Source organism: Coregonus clupeaformis, chromosome 27 (genome assembly GCF_020615455.1).
Source record: "Coregonus clupeaformis isolate EN_2021a chromosome 27, ASM2061545v1, whole genome shotgun sequence".
Lineage (NCBI taxonomy): Eukaryota > Metazoa > Chordata > Actinopteri > Salmoniformes > Salmonidae > Coregonus > Coregonus clupeaformis.
This window is the reverse complement of record NC_059218.1, coordinates 25,120,297-25,147,394: the sequence shown is the minus strand read 5'-3', so window position 1 is coordinate 25,147,394 and position 27,098 is coordinate 25,120,297. Positions and strand designations below refer to the sequence as shown.

The 27,098-nt window shown below is 42.7% G+C and overlaps 1 protein-coding gene across 5 annotated transcripts; it reads left to right on the top strand.

The window, feature by feature from the left end:
* Positions 1-26,071, top strand: LOC121541669 (far upstream element-binding protein 3). Of its 5 annotated transcripts, none has more exons than XM_041850869.2 (17): positions 1-190; positions 4,877-4,988; positions 9,049-9,082; positions 10,692-10,741; positions 10,903-10,974; positions 11,351-11,408; positions 13,004-13,166; positions 13,464-13,562; positions 14,012-14,219; positions 14,726-14,850; positions 15,519-15,660; positions 19,456-19,616; positions 19,876-19,949; positions 22,354-22,430; positions 23,868-23,939; positions 24,130-24,260; positions 24,640-26,071. In XM_041850869.2, exons 1-17 carry the CDS (start codon positions 92-94, stop codon positions 24,667-24,669), a joined length of 1,707 nt encoding a protein of 568 aa, XP_041706803.1. In that variant the 5' UTR covers positions 1-91; the 3' UTR covers positions 24,670-26,071. The 5 variants fall into 5 exon arrangements, with proteins under 5 accessions (XP_041706803.1, XP_041706806.1, XP_041706804.1 ...); XM_041850872.2 differs by having other exon boundaries at positions 2-190; positions 14,744-14,850; XM_041850870.2 differs by having other exon boundaries at positions 2-190; positions 14,726-14,844.
* The last annotated feature ends 1,027 nt before the right edge of the window (positions 26,072-27,098 follow it).

Genomic DNA, 27,098 nt, shown 5'->3' with positions numbered 1-27,098 from the left:
TCCTCTTCCTGGGGTTGGCGCGTGTGCTGCTTGATCTGCTCGCTAGTCTCAAGTTTTTTTTTTGGTGTGTCGCTGAGCTGTTGTAGTAGGGATGATGATGATGGCGGAGTTGGTACAGGGACAGGCCTCGGTGGTTCAGCCTGGAACGAAAGCAGATGGCTTCGCCGACGCTTTACACCGGGCCCGACAGGTAATTCATTACAACGAAGAGAAACCAATTGATTTCAGACGAGAAACGAACAAAACCATTCGGCGTGCTGGAGGAGTGCACTTTTTTCTACCAGCGTACACACAGACCCCCCTTTACTCTAAAAACACACTTCTCCCGTATGCATAGCTAGCTAACTAGCCACACTAGGTCCAAGTGACTGCATGGCTGTGCCTGCAGATGAAGAGAATGCGGGCCAAAACACGCACATAAAGTCAAAAGAACAAGCAAATTAATCAGGCAAAGCATGATTGACGCAACATAGAAATCACTTGCATGAAACTAAGGTGAGGGTAACTTTAAAGCAGGGCATAAGCAACAAATTGCAACCTGTTGTAAAGCCACATAAGTTGAAGCTAGTTAGCACTAGCTAACTATTTTACCACCACTAGCCTCGACAAGCTACCGGTATGGTCGTGGCCTAGTTTCGTGGTGAAGCCAGAATATCAGCTGATTTCAGCCACGCGCTGTCAAAAGTTAGCTTGCTAGCAGAAAACGTCAACTCGATGTGTTAAATTGCAACCAATCGCTCATTTACACTGGATAAAATAAGTTGACTAGCGAACTACACCGATGTAGCCATGTCAAACAATTTCAGAATTCAGTACCTAGTTAACGTTGGCGAGCTGCTAAGCTATCGAGGGATTCAGTTTGGTAGCAAAACTAGCTAGCCTCGATTATACAAATTAAGCCAGTTAACATGCACGGAAAACTAGCTAGCATTACAACGTCAACAGCTAATGTTAGCTAGCTAACTTAGTGGAAAATGTGATCACCTGAACTTTTGTTTGTAGGGTGTCAGCTAGCTAGCTACTGCGTTGCCTAATAATATCGTCACTAAATAGTATTGGACGTTATCACTCAGTAGCTACTAACGTTAGCTAGCTAACGTTAATGTTACAATAACGTAACTCCAGTTTTGGAATTACCTACCGGTAGCTAGTTATCTAACCTTATCTAGCTAGTTAGCTAACGAGTTGTAACCTCGTAATTATTTATGCATTTGTTTAGCTAGCTAACTAGCTACTTCTTGACATCTCAAAGTACGTCGCTTATGTCATTTGGGCAGATGATGAACAAATGCTAGGTACTGTAGTTGATCAGAATGTATTGATCTGTAACCTCCCAAAACACCTCTGAATTCGCAATGCTATCTCATTTGTAGACTACAATATTACAATTGACCATCAAACCACACCTAGCTACATAGATACTGCAGTGCAAATTATTAAATTTAAAATGCCAGTATCATGCATGCAACATGGTGAAATTTTCCTGAGCTGACTATTGTAATTTATTATTTCAGTACATAGGCTATTGCACACAGTGAAGGAACCCTTTCAACTGCTCCCCATTCATTCCTAGTCAGTGTCTGCACTCAGGGCCGAGTTCTTATGAAGCCTTGACTCTCAGGGCTAAAACCCACACCTGTTCTCACCTTGTCATATTTCCCTGGCCCTGAGACTAAGAAAATAATTAGCTGAAATCCTCTTAACTACATATTTTAAAAGCAACTATTGGTCTTCATTACCATAACGGACACAACTCATATATTCATAAAGTAATCGCCCTGACAGGCAAAGACACATTCCTGCGAATAAACCCAGATGAGCATATGGCATAAGCACATGTTTGGGTGCTCTGGTGTCGATTTCATAATGCCTGAGGTCTCTCCCCCACTCTCTCAGCTGTGTGCCCATGCGCTACAAGCGCGTGTGGCTTTGTACTCATGCACCACGCTTGTGGGACCCCCTGATAACCGTGGCACCATGCTGTCCCTTGCGGCTTCCCTATAGGTCCCAGGTCTGTGCTTCTGAGAAGAGGAATAGGACAGCCATGCCATTCGGCCATTTAGCTTTTATGAACTCCGTAGGGGGAAAAATACAACTGGACCAGAGACACTGCTTGCCTGTACAGAGACCAAATATATCAAAACACTGTTTCCTAGTGCTGAGCGATTAGTGCTTTTTGAGGTCAGTTTCGGTTAGATTTATAAAAAAATTATCACTGTTTTCAGTTTCAATTATGTTTTTAAACATTAAATGCATTATGTGGTTTGAATGCTATAAAACAGAATACAACTATTCATACATTATGGTAGTGACTGCCCATTACTGACTGCTTATAATTTCCATGATTTATTCACATTACTTTAATAAAATATTTCAGTTGTGCATATTACGTTTGTTTTATTTGATGACTTTATTTAATTCCAAGTAATCTCATCTCTATAGAGCTGCTGTCTGACAAAATCACTATTTTAGTAGTTCTTCAAAGTAAATAAGGCATCATTTTATGACTGCTGAATACCAATTTTCAATCACTTAGATAATGTATTTTCAGGTAGATACCTTGCGAAGCAACAGCTCTCTATTTCTCTCAATTGTGTTTTTCTGTCTCTTCTCTCCCTGTCTGTGACTGACCCATACAGACCAGACAATGGATGATGGTCATTGTAGTTAATTACCATGTTTTCTTCGCTAAACTATGTAGAATATTGGCCTATTGGAAACTACAACTACCTACTACAGCGCACAGTCCTGGCATGATCTGATTTATCTCAAGAAAACTGCACATTGAGCGCACAGAAAAACAAAATTGAATTCAAATAATTTAACAGATGTAGGTCAATTAGTTTAAAAAAACTGAAAACACACCTAACCAGAATTCTGGTTAATCGCTCAGCACTACTGTTTTCTTAAAGGAGCACACCACCCCAAAATAGCCCTAGTATGTTATGTTTTCTGTAGGCCCTGTATATCTGTATCTGGTACTGTGACTGAACAGTAGGCCTACTGTCATTCAATGTTGCTGATGAGTTGCTAATCTCTCTCTGGTCAAGTAAATACATGTCATTTCTCCTTACATTTTACATTTTAGTCATTTAGCAGACACTCTTATCCAGAGCGACTTACAGTTAGTGAGTGCATACATCTTTTTTAAATACTGGCCCCCCGTGTGAATCGAACCCACAACCCTGGCGTTGCAAGCGCAATGCTCTACCAACTGAGCTATACGGGACGGCTTAAAGGTGCAATATGCAGAAATCACTCTTCCATTTACTGGTTTCAAAAATTCTAATAATTCGCCTAATTTCATTGTACAATCTAAACCGCTGTGAAATATAATTTCAATAACCAAAAATATTGTATTTTTAGCTGTTTGAGGCTGGTGGACAAAACCGAAAGTAAGAGGCAAAAACAAAACTTAAGAATGGGAATAATAGAAATAGCTTTGGGCTGGATGTGTCAACGTGTAGTTCATACATGCAGAATTACCTCAATTAGCCACAAAATCCCTTGTTTGAAAGTGACTGTTTTTCTGGAGGCTGTGCTGCGCCATTTTCCCCAACGTGTGCCAGCCCCCTATCAATTCGAGTTAAATCCAATGAGCTTCAGCCCCTCACCATTGACATCTAGCAAGAGGCACATGATGCATCCAGAGCAGAGCGAGTGAGCAATGACGTGGTACACGTGCACATATGTGATGTAGTACGCAATTTATTTTCAGGGACCACTTTTAGCTATCGCTACTTTCAGAACTACTGGCCAAAAACTATAGTACCCAGAGAATCTTTCACTTGTCAATGTTGTTTTTGATATAGCTGCATATGTTTGCAAATGTCAATGTAGATAAGTCCTTTATGTAAAATAAAGAGTTACTTTTTTTTTTTACTTCAAGAACCTTAACATCAATACCATAGTGTAGTATGCAGAGATTGGCTGAATTACCCCCTGGCAAACAGGCCTCACCAACTTCGAGGGCATGTTCCCTGAGCATCAGAATATCCTCTGGCATTTCTCCCTCGTGGACCTAGCCTGCCCCAAACCCCCTTGATAGTCGTCAGCAGTTGTTTTGTGAGGACTCTACTAGACTACTAGGCCAGAGGACTATACTAGTCTACTAGGCCCAAGCCTTTTGCCAGGTAGTTGATTTATCAGTGTGCGGCTGACATACCATCCCCGACATTTCCCAGAAAGAAGGTTTAGCTCTAGGGAAGAGGTGGAGCCCTCACTCAGCCCCCTCCGTGGCCCCCTACCCAGTTCAGCCCTAACTGGGAACAGGAGCCATGTTGGAAAGCTGTTTTTCCCCTCTCACTTTCAGCGGCAGGCAGCTCTGTGGTGGCTCTGAAGTAGATAATGATGCCTGAAGTTGATGGAAGGCTCTAATTGTCAGCCTCTAATTTGTGTCATTTTATTTTCATGTTGCCAACATTTTCTGAAACTCTATACTTTTTGAAAGGCTAGAGGTAGTGGCAGATGAGGGGTTTGGGAGAAACTGGCCTCATGCTTTTGTGCACCGTTTTGATTTGAATGTCAACCTGCGGAGAATACATGTAGTTAATTGGTGTTGGCAAGGTGCTAATTTTGGGCGATGAGTTGCAGGCAGTGTGGCGCTGTTATATCTAGTTTCATAACTAGGTAGTTACTGCCTTTCAATTGAATTCAGTTGTAGGGTACTGAGAGTAAAAAATGGCTCTGTTGACCACTGAAATTAAAACTTGAAAAGTAGTACTTCGTTTTGGGTAATAGTTTGACTGGCTAAATAAAGATCAAATAAAACATTTCTAATGATATAACTAGTTAAATGATCTAGGACAGGTTATGTGCTGCTATCAGTTTGTTCACTCTACCCCTCCCTCTCTCTACATCCCTCTTGTCTCCTCAGATTGCGGCTAAAATGGGAAGTGACCAGATGCCCCACATGAACAACTCCTCTCCAGTCCTAGACCCCTCTCTCTACGGCTACGGAGGCCAGAAGCACTCAATGGATGATGGAGGTAAGCCGGCGGTGGCAGTGCGTCTCTCCCCTCTCCCTCATGCACCATACAAAACAATCTTCCCGTTTAACGTAAGCTATAACACTTACCCAGTTACAGTATACTCAACTGGGTACTCTGTAAATGGCTTTGGGGAAGAGCGCTGCACTCGTGTGTCCTTCTGGTTTTTATGCAATCTTACCATACTGTATGAGGAGTGTAGTACAACACTTAACAAATAGTGTTGGCTTAATCAAACCCTGTTGTCTGACGAGCCATTGCAAACACTTTTAAATCCACTCCATATATCCGCTGTCTTGAGACCGTAGTGTAGCCAACTGACCTGGATAACCAGCGACCCCAGATCAAGAGATCAGTCGTGACGGCACTACGTAATGTGAGAGATCTTGTCACTTGTTTATGTATATTCAATGTCATGTAGCCTAGCCTATTTGTGGAAGGTGTAGGAGCTAGGCAGTATGTATGTCCTCTGTAGCTCAATTGGTAGACCATGGCGCTTGTAACGCCAGGGTAGTGGGTTCGATCTCCGGGACAATCCATACGTAAAAATGTATGCACACATGACTGTAAGTCGCTTTGGATAAAAGCGTCTGATAAATGGCATATTATTATTATGTCGAGCAATGGGGCCCTCTGGATAGCAGGTATGTTGCGTTTTGAATGACATGGCATTGTACTAGTAGTGGGCAGGCTAGGATCTGGGCTGGCCTTGTGTGAATGGGAGGGGAAATGTGGAAGTGGGAAGAGTAACCACTAGCCAGGAGGAGTTAGGAAGTGCTCTGACTCTCTGTAGCTCCATTCAGACAGTCAGAGCTCTCTCATCCTCGTCCTGTGTTATTTCAGGGCAGGATTACTGTCCACCACCACAAAGTAAATTAACTGTTAGGTCAGAACAGAAGCAGATCCCTAGTTACAAAGAGGCCATTGAGGGGATTTCTCATTCTAACCCTTCCTCCTCCTGCAGAGCGATGCTCTAGCTGCGACAGATATGATTGATTGACACTGGTTGCTTGATAAACCACAAACTGCAGGTTACATGCCTCCAAAGCTGTAAGGGAGAGAACGGGCCCAGTGCAGCCAGCAGCAGCAAGTGAACCAGGTTTGTGGTTAGAGGCAAGTCCACCAAGTAGAGAAAAAGGAACTGTGCTTCTAGAAATGTGGATAATGCTGATTGAGCCCATATCAGTTGTTGCTATTCATAAACAGATTCATTTTTGTAACCATTGTCGTTATGGCTACTTTTTGTTATGCCAATTAAGTGTATTTACCGATTTTAAAACAATTCAATAGACAGCACAGCTGATATCTGGATTTTATTGCAATTGAGTGAGCCCTACATTAAGGAACTTGCATTGGCTTCACGATCACACTACCATTACTATGGCAGTGGTTATAGGAAATAGGAATTGTAATTCTGAGGTGTTAGTGTGTTTGCCCCATCTTGCTGCTGAATCAGTTCAGCAAATGGGCTGCAGCAGTCCAGCTGCCTTGAAGGAATTGCAGGGGATGAGATGAGACCAGTTCATGGGGGGGGAAAAGCCTTGATGTGGAAAATTACCTTATTCCAAGCTTACAGGCCCAGTAAAAGCAAGAGCAACATAAGTCAGCTAAACCTTATGTAAGGCTTTACTCATGACTTAACTCCAGCCTCTCCCAGAGGAAGCAGTTCTGTCTGAGCATTTGAAATTAGGATGTTATAAAATAGGAAATGGCTTGACCTAATCTAATAAGGGATTAAGAGGTATTGTCTGATGGTCACAAGAGTCAGTGTAAACATGGTTTACTATGCATTTTTGCTTTGAAGCCTTCGGTTTACATTTCAGCTCAATTCTGTTTTGTTCTCGTCATTTGAAGCCTGTCAAACTAGAAATGTAACTGAAATGTATTTTCATTTTCCAACATCTGCATTTTTTTTGGGGCCCTAACGGTGGGTGTTTTTCTGATTTCAAATGTACACAGTATTTTGTCTGCGAACGAATTCATGACATGGCCTAATACATGTATCTAAAGTATATATCTGTCATTGCTCATAGTTTTCCCACTCTGTTTGAGTGAGTAGTATGTAGGTAAATACTAACCTACAGTCTGTTTAGAAGCATATGACAATGGAGCACTCAGTACATTTGAACTAGCCTATCTTGTTTACCAACTAAATGTTTTCAATTCACCAAGCAGGTTTGGCAAGCTGTCCTTAGTTATCACATTATTATTTTGTAAGTTGGCGGTTGATGCTTCTGAAATTGTAGCTAACCCATAAGGGTGTGGCTTTGCAGAATGGTGGAATGTTTCGTGTGGCTAACCATAAGCACCCAAAATGTAGATTTGGGCAATTTCATGTCCATGAAGCGGAAACTCCAGTCAGTTATTGTCCTCTTATCCTGTCATGGTTTGGTATATTTTAGCTCTGAATGCATGGCTGAATACGTTGTGTGCAATTCTGGTGGATGTTTGGCTGGCCAACTCACTTGTTTTCAACAATTTGCTCTTTCGTTTCTTAAGGTTAACCTCTTAAGGATCGGACCCTTTTTTTCAATTTTCGCCTAAAATGACATACCCAAATCTAACTGCCTGTAGCTCAGGACCTGAAGCAAGGATATGCATATTCTTAATACCATTTGAAAGAAAACACTGAAGTTTGTGGAAATGTGAAATTAATGTAAAAAAAACATGCGTTTTCTATTTGTTTTTGTTCCATCATCTTTGAAATGCAAGAGAGAGGCCACAATATATTGCAGTTTAGGTGCAATTTAGATTTTGGCCACTAGATGGCAGCAGTGTGTGCAAAGTTTCAGATTGATCCAGTGAAGCATTGCAATACTGGACTATTTTGTTTCAAGTCTGCCCAAATGTGCTGAATTGGTCAATTGATACATTTTCATGTACATAACTATAGAGAACATACAAAAATGATATGGTAATACAAAATGTACGTTTACACACTCCCAGGAATGTCATACATGATGGATCATTAGCTTATACACTAACTTTAACACATCTAGATGGCGGGGTGGGTGTGGAGCCAGAGACAGCAGGGGTTCAAACTGTAGAATCCAGTTCCTACATTTGATTATAAAAATGGGTTTTATCAAACAAAACTAGGCTACATTTTATCTCTGGGACCCTTAGGATGACAAATCAGAGCAAGATTACTGAATGTAAGTACATTATTTACCTTCAGAGGTGAATGTATCAAACCAGTTGCCGTGATACGTTTTTTGTTGTTGTGCACTCTCCTCAAACAATAGCATGCTGTTTTGTCACTGTAATAGCTACTGTAAATTGGACAGTGCAGTTAGATTAACAATAATTTAAGATTTCTGCCCATATAAGACATGTCTATGTCCTGGAAAGTTTGCTGCTACTTACAACAGTCATGCTAATCACATTAGCACACGTTAGCTCAACCGTCCTGTATACGGGACACCGATCCCGTAGAGGTTAAGCTACACAAAATATGAACAGTCGGCTGTTTTGCTGTATAAATATATCGGTCATCCCTGTTAGGTCCTTAATGGTCATTTTTAAATGGTACTATTTAACACCGTTTACGCTAAGCGCAAGGCCTCTGCAGTGTAATGTCTGTGAATTGACACCACATCATACACGCTTTATATTCATAGGCATTTCATTTCTTTACCTCAATGCATTTCCAACAACCAAATACGTGCAAACGACCGTAAAATGTAGTGGACCTTGTAGATATCAGTTTATGGTGTTCTGTCAGTAGCACCATATCATTCAGTGACCCTTTAAGTCCACTGCTTATTGCAACCTGTCAAAATGCATGTCTGCGCTGATAACCAGTGACCCGGGTACTATCTCTGAACCATGCACACGCCTCATTTCCATAGCAGTGCACACCCCTGCTGTGTGTCAGACAGAGCCATCTCCATCTGTTTTTTTATCCAATCTACCCGGAGTCACTCCTCTTGGTCCTGCAGCTAAAATGGTTATTTTGTATTTTTGAGTTTTGTAGTGATTTGGAGTTAATTTGGTCTCAAGCTAATTGTTTTTCCCTTTTCTCTTCCCCTTCCTATTTTCCCATTCTATCGTTTCTCAGTAGGTAACCAGCTGGGTGGAATGGTACATCAAAGGTGAGACTCGTCTTCTCAAATGACTATTTGTATTGATGGATGTGTGAGTAGATATTGATTGATAGATCAATCAGGCTGTGAACCTCACTATTGCCCCTGTATCCAGTAGCATCTCAGATATGCCCATGTCTTGGCCTGTTTGTTCTTCTTGTCATCAAACTTGGCACAGAAAGAGACTTTCATTAATTGAAGAAATACCTAGTTTGAAGTTTTAATGTCTCAAAACTGGTCTCAAGTCGAGCGGAGTCCATGTTGTGTAGAAATCGACAGGCATCAATCCAAATGAATGGGAAATATGGGCGCAACCTAACAAGATGCAGTGTTTCTCCTATATTCATTTAGCTCTCCACTGCTAGTTCATTGCCGCCACTCCAAAAAAGATGATGCATTTATTTTATTTTTGTCGTGACAGTAAAACGTTTTCAGTGTAAACTTAAACGACTCAAACCAGATATAATGTATGTAGAAAAGAGAATGGATCATCTTTGAGAACGAACAATCACCATAATAAAAACTAGACAGTCAGGGGGAATCTAAAATTCTAAAAATGTCAGTCAGATAGCATAAGAACATGGCATAAGCCATTTACTCTTCTGTGTTGCTCTCCACATCCCCCAATTCGTCACACCTCTTTGAAGCAGAGGTTCTGTTGTCTTTAGGTCCTGTAGGTCTGATATCTGATTGGAGGTTCACTTTACAGTAATACTATTGGTCAACAACTCAGATTTTTTATCCAAACAGCTCAATGTTATAAAGGGTTTTTGGATTGTCTTTTGTTCTTGACCTGCTCTGGTGAGATACTGTACCTACTCTCTCTTTCAGGCCATGAACACTCTCTCCTCCCCAGGGCCTTTCAGGCCATGAACACTCTCTCCTCCCCAGGGCCTTTCAGGCCATGAACACTCTCTCCTCCCCTGGGCCTTTCAGGCCATGAACACTCTCTCCTCCCCAGGGCCTTTCAGGCCATGAACACTCTCTCCTCCCCAGGGCCTTTCAGGCCATGAACACTCTCTCCTCCCCAGGGCCTTTCAGGCCATGAACACTCTCCCTCTCTGGTGCCTACATTATTGTCTTAATGTCAGTATTGCCTTATAACTTAAGCTTTAGGCCTTGTATAATGTAGTGTTCATTTTAAAGTTATTAAATAATACTTGTGTTTTGCATTCGCTTCTCATGACCATTTCTTGATCTTAGTCAGCTAAACGCATACTTATTGCACGTGGCTTTACTATAATATTAGATGGAGTCAGATTAATAAAATGTAGATGTTTAAATATTATTTAGCCTTACATTTTGTCTCAGCCCCATTTGTAAAATGAGATTTGCTTTAAAGCAGCAACATTGTCAGAGACCGTGCCGTTGACCACGCCCACTACCAACCCAACCCCCCCAACCTCACTCTGTCACTGCTGCTGAGAATACCCTAGGAGAAACACTGAGATGTATCATTGGGTTGGGGGTGAACTATCCTTTCAAGCTTTCATAAGTATGATAATAAAATCCTATAATTTATAAGTAGGCCGTACTACATCACAGTAGATACTGTATACACCCTTAATGATTTTGTACTTGGGCCTCGGTCATTGATTGTCGTCTTTGTGTCTTGCAGGGCTATTATGACAGAAGACTTCAAAGTGCCTGATAAGATGGTTGGATTCAGTAAGTAAAGCTATTTAGCTGTTGATAATACTCCCACAGACATTCTAGTGATTGTCTCCAACTTACAGTACTCACATTTACTGTTTGGGGTCGTTTTAAACTAACACGGGCTGGGATATTGACCTTTTAACTGTTGTAATTCCCTTCTCACCCACACTCAGTCATTGGAAGAGGAGGAGAGCAGATCACGAGAATTCAGTTGGAGTCAGGCTGCAAGATCCAGATTGCTGCAGGTAAGTTCTGCCTAAAGAAGAGACAGTGGCCTGCTATACTTTAGTCTGTCATGTCGGTACTTGACTGAGTAGCTACTAAGGTCTGTGATACCATTTCCAGGAGGCCCAGAAGCACACCCTGAGTACGAGGCAAGCACATGACATAACCTGCTCAACAGGTTCAGCTTTGAGAAACTGAAGCCTTGTCAAATCCCATCTGCGACCATATATACGCCCACAATTAATACATTGATGTGGCATTTTGTAGTGAAATAACCAATGCGACTTCATAAACATTAATCAATAATAATAAGGTAGCATTTAGGCTGTTGACATGGAGGTGTGTGTGTGTATAATGTGTCTGGATAATGGAACTGTTTGTTGTGTTGTGTAACAGACAGCGGAGGCATGATGGACAGGGCCTGCACCCTAACTGGAAGTCCAGAGAACATTGAGTAAGTTACACCACATTCCCCTCAGGGACTTGGTACCAAGATTATGGCTACATTGTGATCAGATAGAAATTTATTGTTGGTCAAGTAGAGTAAGGAAACGTCAGCTCTATGCCTCACATTTCTATCAGCGACGTGGCACTAGAGCTGGGGGATACGACCATATTGTGATCAATAGAAATGTTTTGTGATAACGGTAAATCGGCAATTTAATTATGATAAATTATTTGGCGGGGAGGTCATATCGCAATACAGTGTTGTAGTCGAGTCACTAAACCTCGGTCTAGTCCCGTGTTCGAGGTCGAGTCATGAGTCTCTATGGCTGAAGTCTGAGTCCCAGTGCTCAAGTCCTGGTCCAAGTGCTCAAGTCCTGGTCCAAGTGCTCACGTCTGAGTCACTGGGTCTGAGTTAAACCAATATTAATGTGGTCAGTATTGCCATGCAATAGCCTATGAAGCATAAGTTCTTCACACACAGGCTAACACATATTTTAATATCATGTTCAATAGTTATGTCAAATCAGTAATGATGTTTTGAAGGGATGAATGGTCTCTATACGTAATTGGCTATTGCGACTGTCAGATTGACCAGATAAGTATTTGCAATAATTGTGACAGGCTCTCAGCTACTTTTTTGTAATCACCCGCTGATATTTGTGTAGTTTTTTTATTCCAGAGTGAAAGCTAAATGGAGACTAGCTATTGTCCCTCTCCCCTTGAGTATTAAAAACTAGGCCATCTTTGAATTTGATCTCTCGCTCTACCCTCCCAATTTCCTCAGACTGCTTTACTCAATACTATAGTATTGAATTTGCCGAAATCTTTGTGCATATTTGCCTAAAAGCTATATTATTCACCAGCTAATAAACACTTAGCTAGATTTTCTAACTCTTCTGATATTGTTGCTATATAGCAATGTAGGCTAATTGATTAATCTATCAGTAAATGTAGGCTAATGTCCCACAAAAGCTTTCCAGCGCTATGCCTAGTGTACGTGATGTAGGCCTATTCACTGCAAATGGCACGCTCGGCTCCGCGAGGGCATCAAAACCATACTACACAGCCTACTCCGGTTGTAAAGTGGTGCTATGAACTCAATATTAAGAGGTGAGAAATACAGAAAGCTGTGACTATCCTCTAACTAGAACAACATTGGTTGCTGTATTTTTCCTGCGTAGCATTTTGAAGAACGGTCATATGCTGATGCTTCTCAGAATACATCTCTCCCTCCTCCGTGTCACAGTGTGGAGAGGGAGTGAGTGTCAGCAGTTGACAGTGAAACTGGGACCGGCAGATACTTTCATAGCAAAATTGCCGAAAATTACAGACCTAAGCAAAATGCTTCGGTAAGAGGAAGGCGGTGTTGGTTTATCTTCCCAGCTCTTCTTGGTGCCCTCTTGAACTCGACCCTAATCGCCATCACCAGATGAATGTTGTAGTGCTGCTAGTAGGAGGCACCCCCTTACAATTGCTTCTTGACACTATTCAATATATCGTTTTTGCACATGGAGAAACCCACCATGTATAGTTTGTATGCATGGTCTGGCTGTTTATGAACATGGAATTGAGTGGACTGTGCCCCGCCGCCTCTCCCACCAGGCAGGCCAAGAGGCTGCTGAGCCAGATTGTGGACCGGTGTCGGAACGGCCCAGGCTTCCACAGCGAGATGGACGGCAACAGCGCCATCCAGGAGATCCTCATCCCTGCCAGCAAAGTGGGCCTTGTCATTGGCAAGGGAGGGGACACCATCAAACAACTGCAGGTATGGGGCAAGAGATGCTCGTAGTGGGTTCTGTGGTTGAGGCACACATGTACTAAGAACATGCGCGGTCTTAGTGATAGTTTTTAAGCCGCTAAATAAATGTCTTAGGCAACTGTTTTGGGTTATTGAAGTTAACTACACTAGTTTAGGCAGTTCTTCAAAAGCCTTGGGTGTTAAGATATCTACTCGTTAGTGGTTCATTGTCAACATGATTCAACCATCTCGCTTCCTCTACATCTGGAATAGGAAGTTCTGATTTGTGTTGACCTTGTGGTGTTCCCTGTTTGCGCCCCACAGGAGAGAACAGGAGTGAAGATGATCATGATCCAGGATGGCCCCATGCCCACTGGAGCAGACAAACCCCTGAGAATCACTGGGGACCCCTACAAAGTGCAGGTCAATCAGTCCCTCAAACCTGGCTCCCCTCCTTCATATCCATGCTCCACGCCTTCTCATATACTAAACAAAAATATAAAGGCAACATGTATAGTGTTGGTCCCATGTTTCATGAGCTGAAATAAAATATCCCAGAAATGTTCTATAACATTTTGTGCGCACATTTACATCCCTGTTGGTGAGCATTTCTCCTTTGCCAAGATAATCCATCCACCTGACAGGTGTGGCGTATCAAGTAGTTGATTAAACAGCATGATCGTTACACAGGTGCACCTTGTGCTGGGGACAATAAAAGGCCTCTAAAATGTGCAGTATTGTCAAAAAAAACACCAATGCGTTTGAAAGAGGCAAGGAGAGAGGATTCAAGGTATTAATCAGCCTTTTTGTATGTCAGTTAAAATATGTTATATTTGAACCTTTTCTGTGCTGGTGGCATGGGTGTTTTGCAGCAAGCACGAGAGCTTGTGGTGGAGATAATCCGGGACAAGGACCAGGGAGACTTCCGGGCCGGCAGGGGAGACTTCGGATCCAGACTGGGGGGAAGCAGCCTGGATGTGGCAGTCCCCAGGTTTGCTGTGGGCATCGTCATTGGCAGGAACGGAGAGATGATCAAGAAGATCCAGAATGACTCTGGGGTCAGGATCCAGTTCAAACCAGGTGAGACCGCCCCCCTCTACTAAACGCTTTTTTCGTTGTGCTTGGCTAATACAATTGTCAAGGTTAGTGATGGCCTCAATCTTCAATCGATCTGGAATCTGTTTGCCTGTCTTGTTCTTCAATCGACTCACATGGTGGTCGTAACAACAAATGATGTCATAGAGCAGGGTTCTTCAAAAACACATCTGTTTTTTATTTCTACCTGGTAGTTAATTGCACTCACCTGGTGTCCCAGGTCTGAATTAGCCCCTGATTAGAAGGAGAGGATGAAAAACAGAGGTCTTTCGGCCCTCCAGGACCGGAATTGAAGAACCCTGTCATAGAGAATCTGTGATGTTCACAGTGAGTCTGTGCCATGATTAAACTTCAAAGCGACTTAGTCATGCATGCATACTTTTTACGTATGGGTGGTCCTGTGACTCGAAACCACTACTCTGGCGTTACAAGCGCCATGCTCTACCAACTGGGCTACAAAGAACCACATTTAATATTACAGTTCTGACTAGTGTCCCCCTCTCCTTCAGACGATGGCATCAGTCCCGACCGGATTGCCCAGGTGATGGGCCAGTCTGACCGCTGCCAGCATGCAGTGCACCTCATCAACGAGCTGGTCCACACGGCACAGGTACAGGTACAGCACTCATTCCATTTTTTTTTTACTTTAAATGTTTTGCCATGAAATAAACAACCCCTTATGAAATGTATCAGATTGGTTCACTCCTGCCTTACAGTATTTCTAAGTAAGCTATGCCCCCCTTAAACTCCTTGTTGCATGTGTAGCAGTCCTCCCTAGCTGGCTGGCTCCCGGACAGGGCCAGCCTGACCCTGACTCAAGCCTCTCTGGACCCCCTAGCCATGTGGCTGGGTGGTGGGGGGGACCTCCTCAGACAGGTGTACAGACAGGTAACAGGGCAGTGGGTCTCCACCTCCTCACTAGTTTCTCTGTCACCTGATCCACTGCCCCTGAGCACAGAACTTACACTGGGTGGGTGAGCCTAGTCTCTGAGGCATGTCTCCAACCCTAGAGCATACAGACTCCCACATGGTGGCGCACTTGGTCATATCCCATGGTTTACTCTTTCTATCGGGCCCAATGTGAAATAATGCAAGTCACATGAATTTGAAGAGAATGCCTATCAATCTGAAGTATTTAATTTCTTTAATTTGACCTCGGACATTGCTGCACTGTTGATATTTGGGGGAAAATGTTAGAGGGGAATGTGTCAAATGTTTGTGCTTTTGGGTGTGCTATGGTGTCTGTTTAGGAGCCTGTTCTCACGCTCTGGTTCCTCTCTACAGGAGCGGGATGGCTTTGGGAGTCCCGTGGGGCCCAGAGGCCGGGGCAGAGGCCGCGGAGACTGGAACATGGGTGCGCCCGGTGGACTGCAGGAGGTGACGTACTCAATACCTGCCGACAAGTGTGGCCTGGTGATTGGAAAAGGTGAGAAAGCAAACACGTTGAGTAAATCATTTGGGTAGTTTTACGTTTGTTGTTGTTGGTAATGGGTCTTGACAACCACCAATCTTTGTCATCATTTGGAAGCATTTGTGAGTGAGCCAATAACCAATTTAAAGTTCTACTCCAGTCTCCTTTTCACCCCATTTAACACCTGAGTTACTTAACAAAGGCACATCTCAATAGGTGGTCCAGGTATGAAATGGAACAAGAGGGGCGCATTTACTCGTTGGTTCTATATTGTTCCTCAAGCAAGGTGGGAGGCCAATGACGTCACATCAGACCAACTCTTTGAATGCCCTTCTCCTTGAAGTTTTCAGTTGTCAAAAAAAACTATTTTGCTCAAAACATATTTTTTGACCCTTTAGTGTGTGTACTTTACTGTATTTATACATGGGATCTTTTTTCAAAAGGAAAAGTACAAAATACATAAACTGAGGACATCCCCAACTGTGCCTACTCGGGGAAAACCGAGCGTTAATGCGTAATTTCGTCTTTCATTTGAGTCTTTCTTTTACCAGTGGTGTTCATCACTTAAGAGGCATACGCAATTTATCAAGAACCTTGATTATGCCCAAAGTGAATCATTGCCAGTCCATTAGCTTGTGCTTGTTCTCTCGTGATGAAATGCCATTTAAAGTTGCACAATGAGCCAGTATGGTGTGGGTCCAGCCACCCCCTCACCCTCCCTTCCCTCCAATCACCCCTTCACCTCACCCCCTCCCCTGGCTCATGTATGCAGCACAAGTGGCATTCTGTCCCGTCCCTAAGGGCTTAATGACAGGGATAATGCATGTAATGTGACATTAATTGTTAAAGGTTCATAATAACAGCCCTCAATCACGTGGAAGGTTTCCTGGCATCTAATGAGGCCCTTTCAGCTCAATTGAGTGGAGTGAGGGAATGAATGAGAGGAATTAGCTTATTGGCCATTCATGCTCACTCCATTGCCAGCTATTTTAAAAGTCATTGGCCATTGCGCTATGGAGGAGCCCTGAGTGTGTTCCTGTCGTATGGGTGTGTGTGCTGTGGTGGGCGTGGTTAGAGGGGGGCTCTTTACCTATGATAGAAACAAGGCAATAGAAATGTCAAGTGGCTTTTGTGAGATGGGGGGGCAAATAAACCTGGGCGTTGCGTCCCCCTCCGAACCCCCCCTCCCTGCATTAGCATATGAACTGGTCCAATATGGCTGTGGGTCTGGGCCCTGTCAGCCTAGCCTTAGAGACTGAGGTGATTAATATCTTTACGATGCCTTTATGCAGCTGCTTGACCCACTGATTACACCCCCAAAAACACACAGAGCCTGGTAACTTGGGGCTCACGCCACCCACCTACCCATACAGGGCATAAAATGTACTTTTTGGTCCACCAGCCACTGTGGCAGGTAGATTTAAAAATCTACCAGCTAGTCAGATTCTTTACCAGCCAAATTATTTTTTCCCCGCTAAAATAACACCAACAAAACACAATGGATGAGCATGTTTCTAATGTTTCTAAAACAATAAATGCATTATTAATAAGAAGTATTGTGGTACATTGTTTAATTTAATTTTTTGTGACAGTCTTTTAACCAAAATATCACCTGCCCCTTTAAGGGCGGGAGGTTACCGTGGTAGGTAGCGCGACTCTAGTCATGTTTGTGCTTGTGATATTGAGTCTGACGAGTAGAAGCATTGTCTTCTTTTCCCTAGCAGTTGAAACTCAAACATAGAAAAACAACCTAGCTTGAGACAAGAACAATGTAAATTGCCAAGAAACACAAGGATAAAGTCTCACCTCAGTAGACTTTTTAGTTTCAAGTAAATTAGACCAACTTTTATGCCTGTGCCGCAGCGCTTCTAAAAATGTATTTCACTCTGGTCTTTACGTGCGCACAGCCCCCGGCCAGGCAGAGTTGCAGCGCGAGGTGGAATAGGCTATATAGGATTTGTAGTTCTTCGACTTTGTGCGATTAATTGACCAGCTATTAAACGAAACAGAAAAATACTTTGAAAGCAGTTACTGCAGCATTTATTTTTACCATAAATGTGATCATACTTGACTTTTTATTCACAAATGCGAGTGAAATGCTCGCACTGTGGAGCCAGGACCACCCGCCAACGTGGCTGGTGTAATGGGCATCTTACCCGCCAATGCCAAAATCTTCCCGCAGGTGGTGGGTGTTTAATTTTAGGCCCTTCACCCATACTCCCATGCTTTATCTTTTCTACTTTAAACGTTTTTGCTTTTTTTTATTGGGTTGAACTATATGCCTACTGGTTTTTAGATTAAATATACCATGGCTTGTACCAAGGCGCAACAGAGGGTTGTGCATTTTACCCAGTACATCACTGAGGCTGAGCTTCCTGCCACCCAGGACCTATATACCAGGCAGTGTCAGAGGAAGGCCCTAGAAATTGTCCAAGACTCCAGCCACCCAAGTCAGACTGTTCTCTCTGCTACCTCACGTTAAGCGGTACCGAAGTCTGGAACCAACAGAACCCTGAACAGCTTCTACCCCCAAGCCATAAGACTGCAAAATATTTGTCATTGTAGCTATTGGTTAACTATCTGCATTGACCCTTTTTTGCATTGTCTTGACTCATCACATACGCTGCTGCTACGGTTTTATCTATCCTGTTGCCTAGTCAATTCATCCCTACCTATATGTACATATCTACCTCAATTACCTCGTACCCCTGCACATCGACTCAGTACTGGTGCCCTGTGTATATAGGCAAGTTATCGTTAATCATTGTGTATTTATTCCTTGTGTTATTTCATTTTTTTCTCTCTGCATTGTTGGGAAGGTCTCGTAAGTAAGCGTTTCACTGTTAGTCTACACTTTGTTTACGAAGCATGTGACAAATAACATTTTATTTAATTCTCACTAAACTTTAAGCGCCTGGTTGATGTTCCCATACTGGTGGCCAACTTGTCTGGGTTCCCTCACCCTTACCCTAAGTCCCTCGCCAGTTGCACTTTGTATCCCCTCCTTTTTGTCCTGCTTACTAAACCAGTCTCAATAATAAGGCCGTATGATGTGGTCCCAGCGAGGCCCAGTTCATGAAATGAATAGTGTGGCTCTTCATTCCCCTCTGCTGTCTGACTGGGGGGACCTCATAATGGCTTCATTAAGGCAGAAGTTTCATTTGGATGACAATGGGTTAATGGCCCATGTGTAGTCTATTGGCAGCAGGGAAGAGGCTACGGGAGGAGGAGAGGTTTGGATGAGCGTTTTTACTGCGAGGTCAGCTGGGGTCAGCCCAGTGTCAGCCACCAGTGAACAAATGTGTAATTGATGTTGGGACAGCCCCCTCGCTCCTTTCACTGGGATGGCAGGAGGGGGGAGAGGGGTTGTAATTGTATCCCCCCTCCCCTTGCCACACAACGCAACATGGAGTCGGGAAAGTAAAAGGAGACTAACGACATCCCAGAAAGAGGATACGCTTTAATTTGTCTCTTTTCTCCCCCAAGTTTCATTTCTTCCTGCTGGTTTAATTGCTCTCCTTCACGTCAGAAAGCTGCCGTCTGATTCGTCAGCGTGGGGGAGGAAGTGTTGTCGTCCTTTTGTCTCTGATTAGCACGGATGTTAAAATAGAGTGGGGATGAAGGTGTAGGTATCACTACCACTAATCCCCAGTCGGATGAGTTTAGCTATGTGTGGTGAAGCCTAGAGGATAGAATCAGACAGCAGAGGAAGCACTGTGTTGGTGGTTTTACTAACTGATTGATTGGAGGTCAAATTTAAACTTGCTCACTTGTTGCTGACTCAGGTTGTGAATTTCCTCTTCCCTAAAGGTGGAGAAACCATCAAGAACATCAACCAGCAGTCCGGAGCGCATGTGGAGCTGCAGAGAAACCCGCCGCCTAACACCGACCCCAACGTGCGCATCTTCTCCATCCGCGGCACCCCCCAACAGATGGAGATGGCCCGCCAACTGATCGATGAGAAGATTGGGGTAGGTGGTCCGTTTTATTCCCCCCCAAAAAGCTATTGTCTGGCCTGATATTCATGAGGGCACATGTCAAAGGGGGGTGCAACTGGTTCTTGTGGCCCTACCGTCCACCAGTATGTCACCCGGGGTTAAACATGAAGAATCCATCAAATGGACTTAATGGAGTGCGTCAGCAGCCAGCGCTGCCCTTTGGCCTTGCCTGTTCACCCCCCGTTTAACCACAAGTGTGGTCTCTCCGGTCCTTTCTCGCTCTCTCGTCTAGGCCTCAGGAATGGGGGGCAACAGCAGTTTTGGTCTGAACCCCTTCGGCCAAGGACCAGCTACCCCTCATCAGAAGTGAGTAGCTTCTTGGTCCCCCCACCTTTTACCACTGTTACATTTGTCTAACTTGCCTTCATCTACCTTCCCGGCTGATACTTACACTGACCAAAATATGAAAACAATGATTTAACAATTCCCATGCTAAAACAATTAATATAAATACAGTGGGGAGAACAAGTATTTGATACACTGCCGATTTTGCAGGTTTTCCTACTTACAAAGCATGTAGAGGTCTGTAATTTTTATCATAGGTACACTTCAACTGTTGAGAGACGGAATCTAAAACAAAAATCCAGAAAATCACATTGTATGATTTTTAAGTAATTAATTTGCATTTTATTGCATGACATAAGTATTTGATACATCAGAAAAGCAGAACTTAATATTTGGTACAGAAACCTTTGTTTGCAATTACAGAGATCATATGTTTCCTGTAGGTCTTGACCAGGTTTGCGCACACTGTAGCAGGGATTTTGGCCCACTCCTCCATACAGACCTTCTCCAGATCCATCAGGTTTCGTGGCTGTCGTTGGCAATACGGACTCCCTCCAAAGATTTTCTATTGGGTTCAGGTCTGGAGACTGGCTAGGCCACTCCAGGACCTTGAGATGCTTCTTACGGAGCCACTTCTTAGTTGCCCTGGCTGTGTGTTTCGGGTCGTTGTCATGCTGGAAGACCCAGCCAAGACCCATCTTCAATGCTCTTACTGAGGGAAGGAGGTTGTTGGCCAAGATCTCGCGATACATGGCCCCATCCATCCTCCCCTCAATACGGTGCAGTCGTCCTGTCCCCTTTGCAGAAAAGTATCCCCAAAGAATGATGTTTCCACCTCCATGCTTCACAGTTGGGATGGTGTTCTTGGGGTTGTACTCATCCTTCTTCCTCCAAACACGGCAAGTGGAGTTTAGACCAAAAAGCTATATTTTTGTCTCATCAGACCACATGACCTTCTCCCATTCCTCCTCTGGATCATCCAGATGGTCATTGGCAAACTTCAGACGGGCCTGGACATGCGCTGGCTTGAGCAGGGGGACCTTGCGTGCGCTGCAGGATTTTAATCCATGACGGCGTAGTGTGTTACTAATGGTTTTCTTTGAGACTGTGGTCCCAGCTCTCTTCAGGTCATTGACCAGGTCCTGCCGTGTAGTTCTGGGCTGATCGCTCACCTTCCTCATGATCATTGATGCCCCACGAGGTGAGATCTTGCATGGAGCCCCAGACCGAGGGTGATTGACCATCATCTTGAACTTCTTCCATTTTCTAATAATTGTGCCAACAGTTGTTGCCTTCTCACCAAGCTGCTTGCCTATTGTCCTGTAGCCCATCCCAGCCTTGTGCAGGTCTACAATTTTATCCCTGATGTCATTACACTGCTCTCTGGCCTTGCTGCTATTCCAGTTTCAACTGTTCTGCCTGCGGCTACGAAACCCCTACCTGTCCCAGACCTGCTGTTTTCAACTCTTTAATGATCGGCTATGAAAAGCCAACTGAGAGACCTGAGCCCTAGGACCATACGTCGGGACTACCGGCCGTGGTGACTCCTTGCTGTCCCCAGTCCGCCTGGCCTTGCTGCTATTCCAGTTTCAACTGTTCTGCCTGCGGTTATGGAACCCCTACCTGTCCCAGACCTGCTGTTTTCAACTCTTAATGATCGGCTATGAAAAGCCAACTGAGATTTATTCCTGATTATTATTTGACCATGCTTGTCACTTATGAACATTTTTGAACATCTTGGCATGGTTCTGTTATAATCTCCACCCGGCACAGCCAGAAGAGGACTGGCCACCCCTCATAGCCTGGTTCCTCTCTAGGTTTCTTCCTAGGCTTTCGCCTTTCTAGGGAGTTTTTCCTAGCCACCGTGCTTCTACACCTGCATTACTAGCTGTTTGGGGTTTTAGGCTGGGTTTCTGTACAGCACTTCGAGATATTAGCTGATGTAAGAAGGGCTATATAAAATAAAATTGATTGATTGATTGGTCTTGGCCATTGTGGAGAGGTTGGAGTCTGTTTGATTGAGTGTGTGGACAGGTGTCTTTTATACAGGTAACGAGTTCAAACAGGTGCAGTTAAAACAGGTAATGAGTGGAGAACAGGAGGGCTTCTTAAAGAAAAACTAACAGGTCTGTGAGAGCCGGAATTCTTATTGGTTGGTAGGTGATCAAATACTTATGTCATGCAATAAAATGCAAATTAATTACTTAAATCATGCAATGTGATTTTCTGGATTTTTGTTTTAGATTCAGTCTCTCACAGTTGAAGTGTACTTATGATAAAAATTACAGACCTCTACATGCTTTGTAAGTAGGAAAACCTGCAAAATCGGCAGTGTATCAAATACTTGTTCTCCCCACTGTATAAACCGTGACCGTAGGTCTCTTAAACTGTCTAACATGCATATCTCTGTGTTTTGTGGTGGTAGTGGACCCCAGACATTCCTGGCAGGAGGATGGGGCACAACATATCAGACATGGCAGCCTCAGGGCCAGCAGGACCCCAGTAAGTCAGTTAGGGTCAGGGTGGGATACCCATAACACTTAACACTGATATCGGTCTGCAATTTCACTACAATTCCTTGATTATATAAGGAGCCCATGCAATCATCAAAATAATGCCAGGCTTATCAGTCCCTCCCCAGAGAAATGAAAGAAGGCAAAGAGGTGGAAGGAGGACTAAAACTAGCTATGTCTTATGCTCTCTGCTCTGCTTACTGAGCTGACTGAAGCAACACAATGTTATTTCTCTAAAAAGTATTTGCCAGTTGAACAGCAAGTTCGTAGGACACAGGGAATTGGAGAGATTAAAGACTTAAGGCTGGGTTTGGCGCTGCTGCAGTGCATTTAAATACAACTGAAGAGTGGGGCAGGGTAGTTCTCGCATTCAAAATGTGACTAACCGTCCAGATATGGGCTGACATTTTTTTTGTTTCTCTATTCTGGGAGATGTCAAATGGGGAAGAAACTTTTCAAAGCCAATTTTCACTCCATGGATGTTCTAGTTAGGGTTTAGGATAGGTTCGGGTAGGTGCCACAAGCCATAGGACACAGCGGGCCATGTCTGGATGGTATCCCTCAGCCTCCATTGAAAGACTGTCATGCAGTAACTCTGTCCTCCAACAGTGTTATCTGTCTGGTTGCAGGTCTCAATGGATCCCAGACCGGCCAGATGGATTATTCCAAAGCATGGGAGCCATATTATAAAAAGATAGGCAAGTGTCAGTCTTCTGGGGGAGAACAGAGAAGGGAGCTCAATATTAACATTGTGTACTACCCCTTCTCGCTTGTGTAACACCTCCACTAAGTCTGTCTCATTGATCCTAGCCCCATGTACTCTGTAATATGTTATTTTGTGAGGGCATTGTACTGAAGCTCATAGTCTCATAATACTTTTAATAGAAGCAAGTGCTGACTGAGCCTTTCTCTTGGTTTGGACTGGCTTCCTTGTTGGTTTGGGTGGCCTAGCAACAGTTGGCCCCTACTGGTGACCCATCTGTCAAATTTATATCTGTCTGCAACCGTTCTCCCCCTTTCTCCCTTGCTGGGAATGTCCACAAGCGCCTGTGCGCAGTATACACCTCGGAACCAGACATCAAACCTTCCCTCTGCCCTTGTTTAAAGATGTTGCATGCAAAGAAACTGTGTATGGGCAGAAATGTCATGTCACCTTGACACCATTTGACTGCGATGATTTGAAGTCAGAAGTTTACCATTTTGGTTACATGTTTGTGCAGCTGGATTGCTTAGTGTATCAACGCCATTTCAAAGGTGTAACGTGAGCAGATTCTTGATTTTATCAGCCATGTAGATTAGCTTTTGTTTGAATAACTGAATATATTTTAAATTGAATTTATGGAGCCAAACATATTAATTGGGGAGATCTTGGTAGCCCGTTTGGTGTGTATTGTATTGACTCATCCTTGTTTTATATTGTGCACAGGTCAGCAGAGCCAAGCCCAGAGCAGTGGCCCTGACTACAGCAAAGCATGGGAGGATTACTACAAGAAACAGAGTAAGACTACACCCACATGGCCACCAAACTCCTCCAATAGACTTGCCTTTTGAGTGCATAACATCAGAGGAAGTAGATATCTGCTCACTGTTTGATGCTGTCAGTAGTGCTCTATGCTCTGGTGCCTCCCTCTCCCCTGACCTTCCTCTGTCCCACCCATTCCGCTTCCCTGTACTCACCCTCTCCCCAGGCCAGGCAGCAGGCCCCGGCTCCCAGCAGAGCTCCCCTCCGGACTACAGTGCTGCCTGGGTGGAGTATTACAGACAGCAGGGGGCCTACTATGGCCAGGGTGCACAGCAGACACAGGCCCCAGGCCTTCAGGTAAGAACCCAACCCAACTCTTCGCACCCTCTCCACCCCACTTCCCCCCTGAGGGCTGTTAGTGCCCAGCGTGGTACTTCAGGAATGTTTAAAATGTTGCTGAAGGCATAGTTTCATTCAAGTACGGAAGTTTGAGTTGCATGAAATGTCCCATGTAAAAGCCATTCTGGCATCAATTATGGTGTTGGTAGATGCGTTTAACTATGTTTCTGTAAGGAGATGTACTGTAACTTGTATATAATATAATAATATGCCATTTAGCAGACGCTTTTATCCAAAGCGACTTAGTCATGTGTGCATACATTTTTACGTATGGGTATATTGTAAATGTATGTCTGTCCATTGTCACTGATGTGAACCTGTTTTGCAGGATCATTAGAGAGGACACCCTTTAGTTGAAGATTTTTGAATCACTGAGAGGATGAAAACAAACCTTTTGTAACAGAGGTTTCTAGATTTGCAACGCCTTGAAGACTTTTACTTTTTTCTTAGTGAGAAACACTAGCTGTAGAATGACTTATACAATAAATAAATAAAAAGAATATTTCTAAATCAGGAACATTTAATTGTTACTAAATACTTGTGTACACCATTATTTTGAATGGACAATTTCCGGGATCCTTTTTGGATTTATGAGAGAGCTGTTTTGTTTTCTAGTTTTTCGTTTTTGATTCAAATTACATTGCCAAAACGAACCCCGGAGTTGTAACATTTCAGTAAACGCAATATAATCTATTTTTTCTAGTTCTGTTGCAATAAAATCGCAATTATGTGCTTAGCAGTCTTGAATAAATTTTTGTTTTGTCATAAGATGTTTTAAGAATGTGTAAAAATGTTTATTTTCCTTTTACAAAAAGCATTTTAATTCAGTGAGATGAAACTGTGATATTTTGTTACAGGAAAATGTATAATTTTGTTGCAAAATACGAGTGATGTTGGCAAATGGCAGTCAATTCCTAATTTAATTCCTGTTGTGCTTTGTATTGTTTTTCATTGTCTTTTATTGTACTCTGGTTTAAAAAAGGTGCAATATCTTATTTCATTTTTGAAACAAAGATGGATTCGCTAATATTTTGACAGGCGTTTAACTTGTAGTTCTTAGATGAATTTTTTTTAGGCATATGAAAATGTAATGAATAATTTTTTATTACAATGATCTGATATGGGGAAAAGGGGATGTTGCATTTTGTGAGTTTTTTTGCCTTTGCTATCTTGTAAAACTATGTATGTATGCTCAGATACTTGACTAAATACTTTATTTAAAAAAATATATATAATTAAATCAAAAGTTTTTTTTCATGGAGTCATTATCACAGGAAAACTGTCCCTGTTTTTCTGTTCTGTTTTCATACTGAAAATGTTCAAAGATCGTGAATGTGTAATTTGAAATGTGATGTTGCATCTTGCTATGGACAAAAATGAGAAATGCTAGGTTTTTATGTATGTTTTGTACCTAAATAATTCAAGACTGCTAAGCCTCTGGATTCTACCTGTGTAATAATTAATTGTAGTTTTTTATATGCTAAGTATTACGATCAAAATTGTCTTATTTGGTACCACCCAGTTTCCCTAATGCCCCATCCAGTACACACTGTGGACTCGTGCACAGTCCAATGCTAAAAACTTTTTAATTCATTATTTTTCTTTCTACTTTGTGTGATCTAATATATGTATGATTGATTTAGTTACAAAATGAATCTAGTATTAACTTCATTGCTTAATGAAAAGGGATATTATAATTTCGAAATGTTTAATTTTAGTGTTTTTTCCTCATGTGTACAGGTAACCGTGTATTAAAAACGTCAAGACTACCTTTATTGTGTTCTGTTAAAATTGTTTTCTTTTTTGCCATTTGAAATCTTGGTTTTCTTGTCACATTCCAGTATTAAGTGTTAAAGATTTGATTGGGTTTAAACTGTGACACCTTTCCTCCGAGCTCTGTTGTATGACTAAGAGTATCCGCTATACATTGGGTAAATATAAAGGTCAAACTGTATGGTATGTTATATAAACAGAATATATTTTTTTTTCTATAGAACATTACTTTGCCAGTTCACAAATTCAAATGTTCCGCAAGCCTCTCTTGTGGTTGAAGTATACTATCTTTATTAGTTGCTACAGTGCCTACAGAAAGTATTCACACCCCTTGACTTCCACATTTTGTTACAGCCGGAATTCAAAATGGATTAAAGTTATTTTTTTTACTCACTCATCTACTACACACACAATACCCCATAATGACAGTGAAAACATGTTTCTATAATTTTTTGTCACATTTATTGAAAATGAAATGCAGAAATATCTCATTTACATAAGTATTCACACCCCTGAGTCAATACATATTAGAATCACCTTTGGCAGCAATTACAGCTGTCTGGGTGAGTCTCTAATAGCTTTTCACACCTTGATTGTACAATATTTGCATGTTCTTTTTAAAATTCATTCAGCTCTGTCAAGCTAGTCAGCCATTTTCAACTCTTGCCATAGATTTTCAAGCTGATTTTATGTCAACTGTAACTAGGCCACTCAGGAACATTCAATGTTGTCCTGGTAAGCAACTTGTGTATATTTGGCCTTGTGTTTTAGGTTATTGTCCTGCTGAAAGGTGAATTTCTAGGATTTTGCGTGTGCTTAGCTCTATTCAGTTTATTTATTTGTATTTTTATGCATTGCAGTGATTGACAAAGTTTGAAATGCACTTGCCCATCGGGAAAGTCAGGAGTATTTTTTGGGTTGCTCAAAGACTGATCACTTGCTCGAAAATGTTAAGCAATTTACCTGCAGACGTGCTATTTTTCCTGCCTTTCCTCCCGTATGTGTAGGTGAATCAGAAAGATC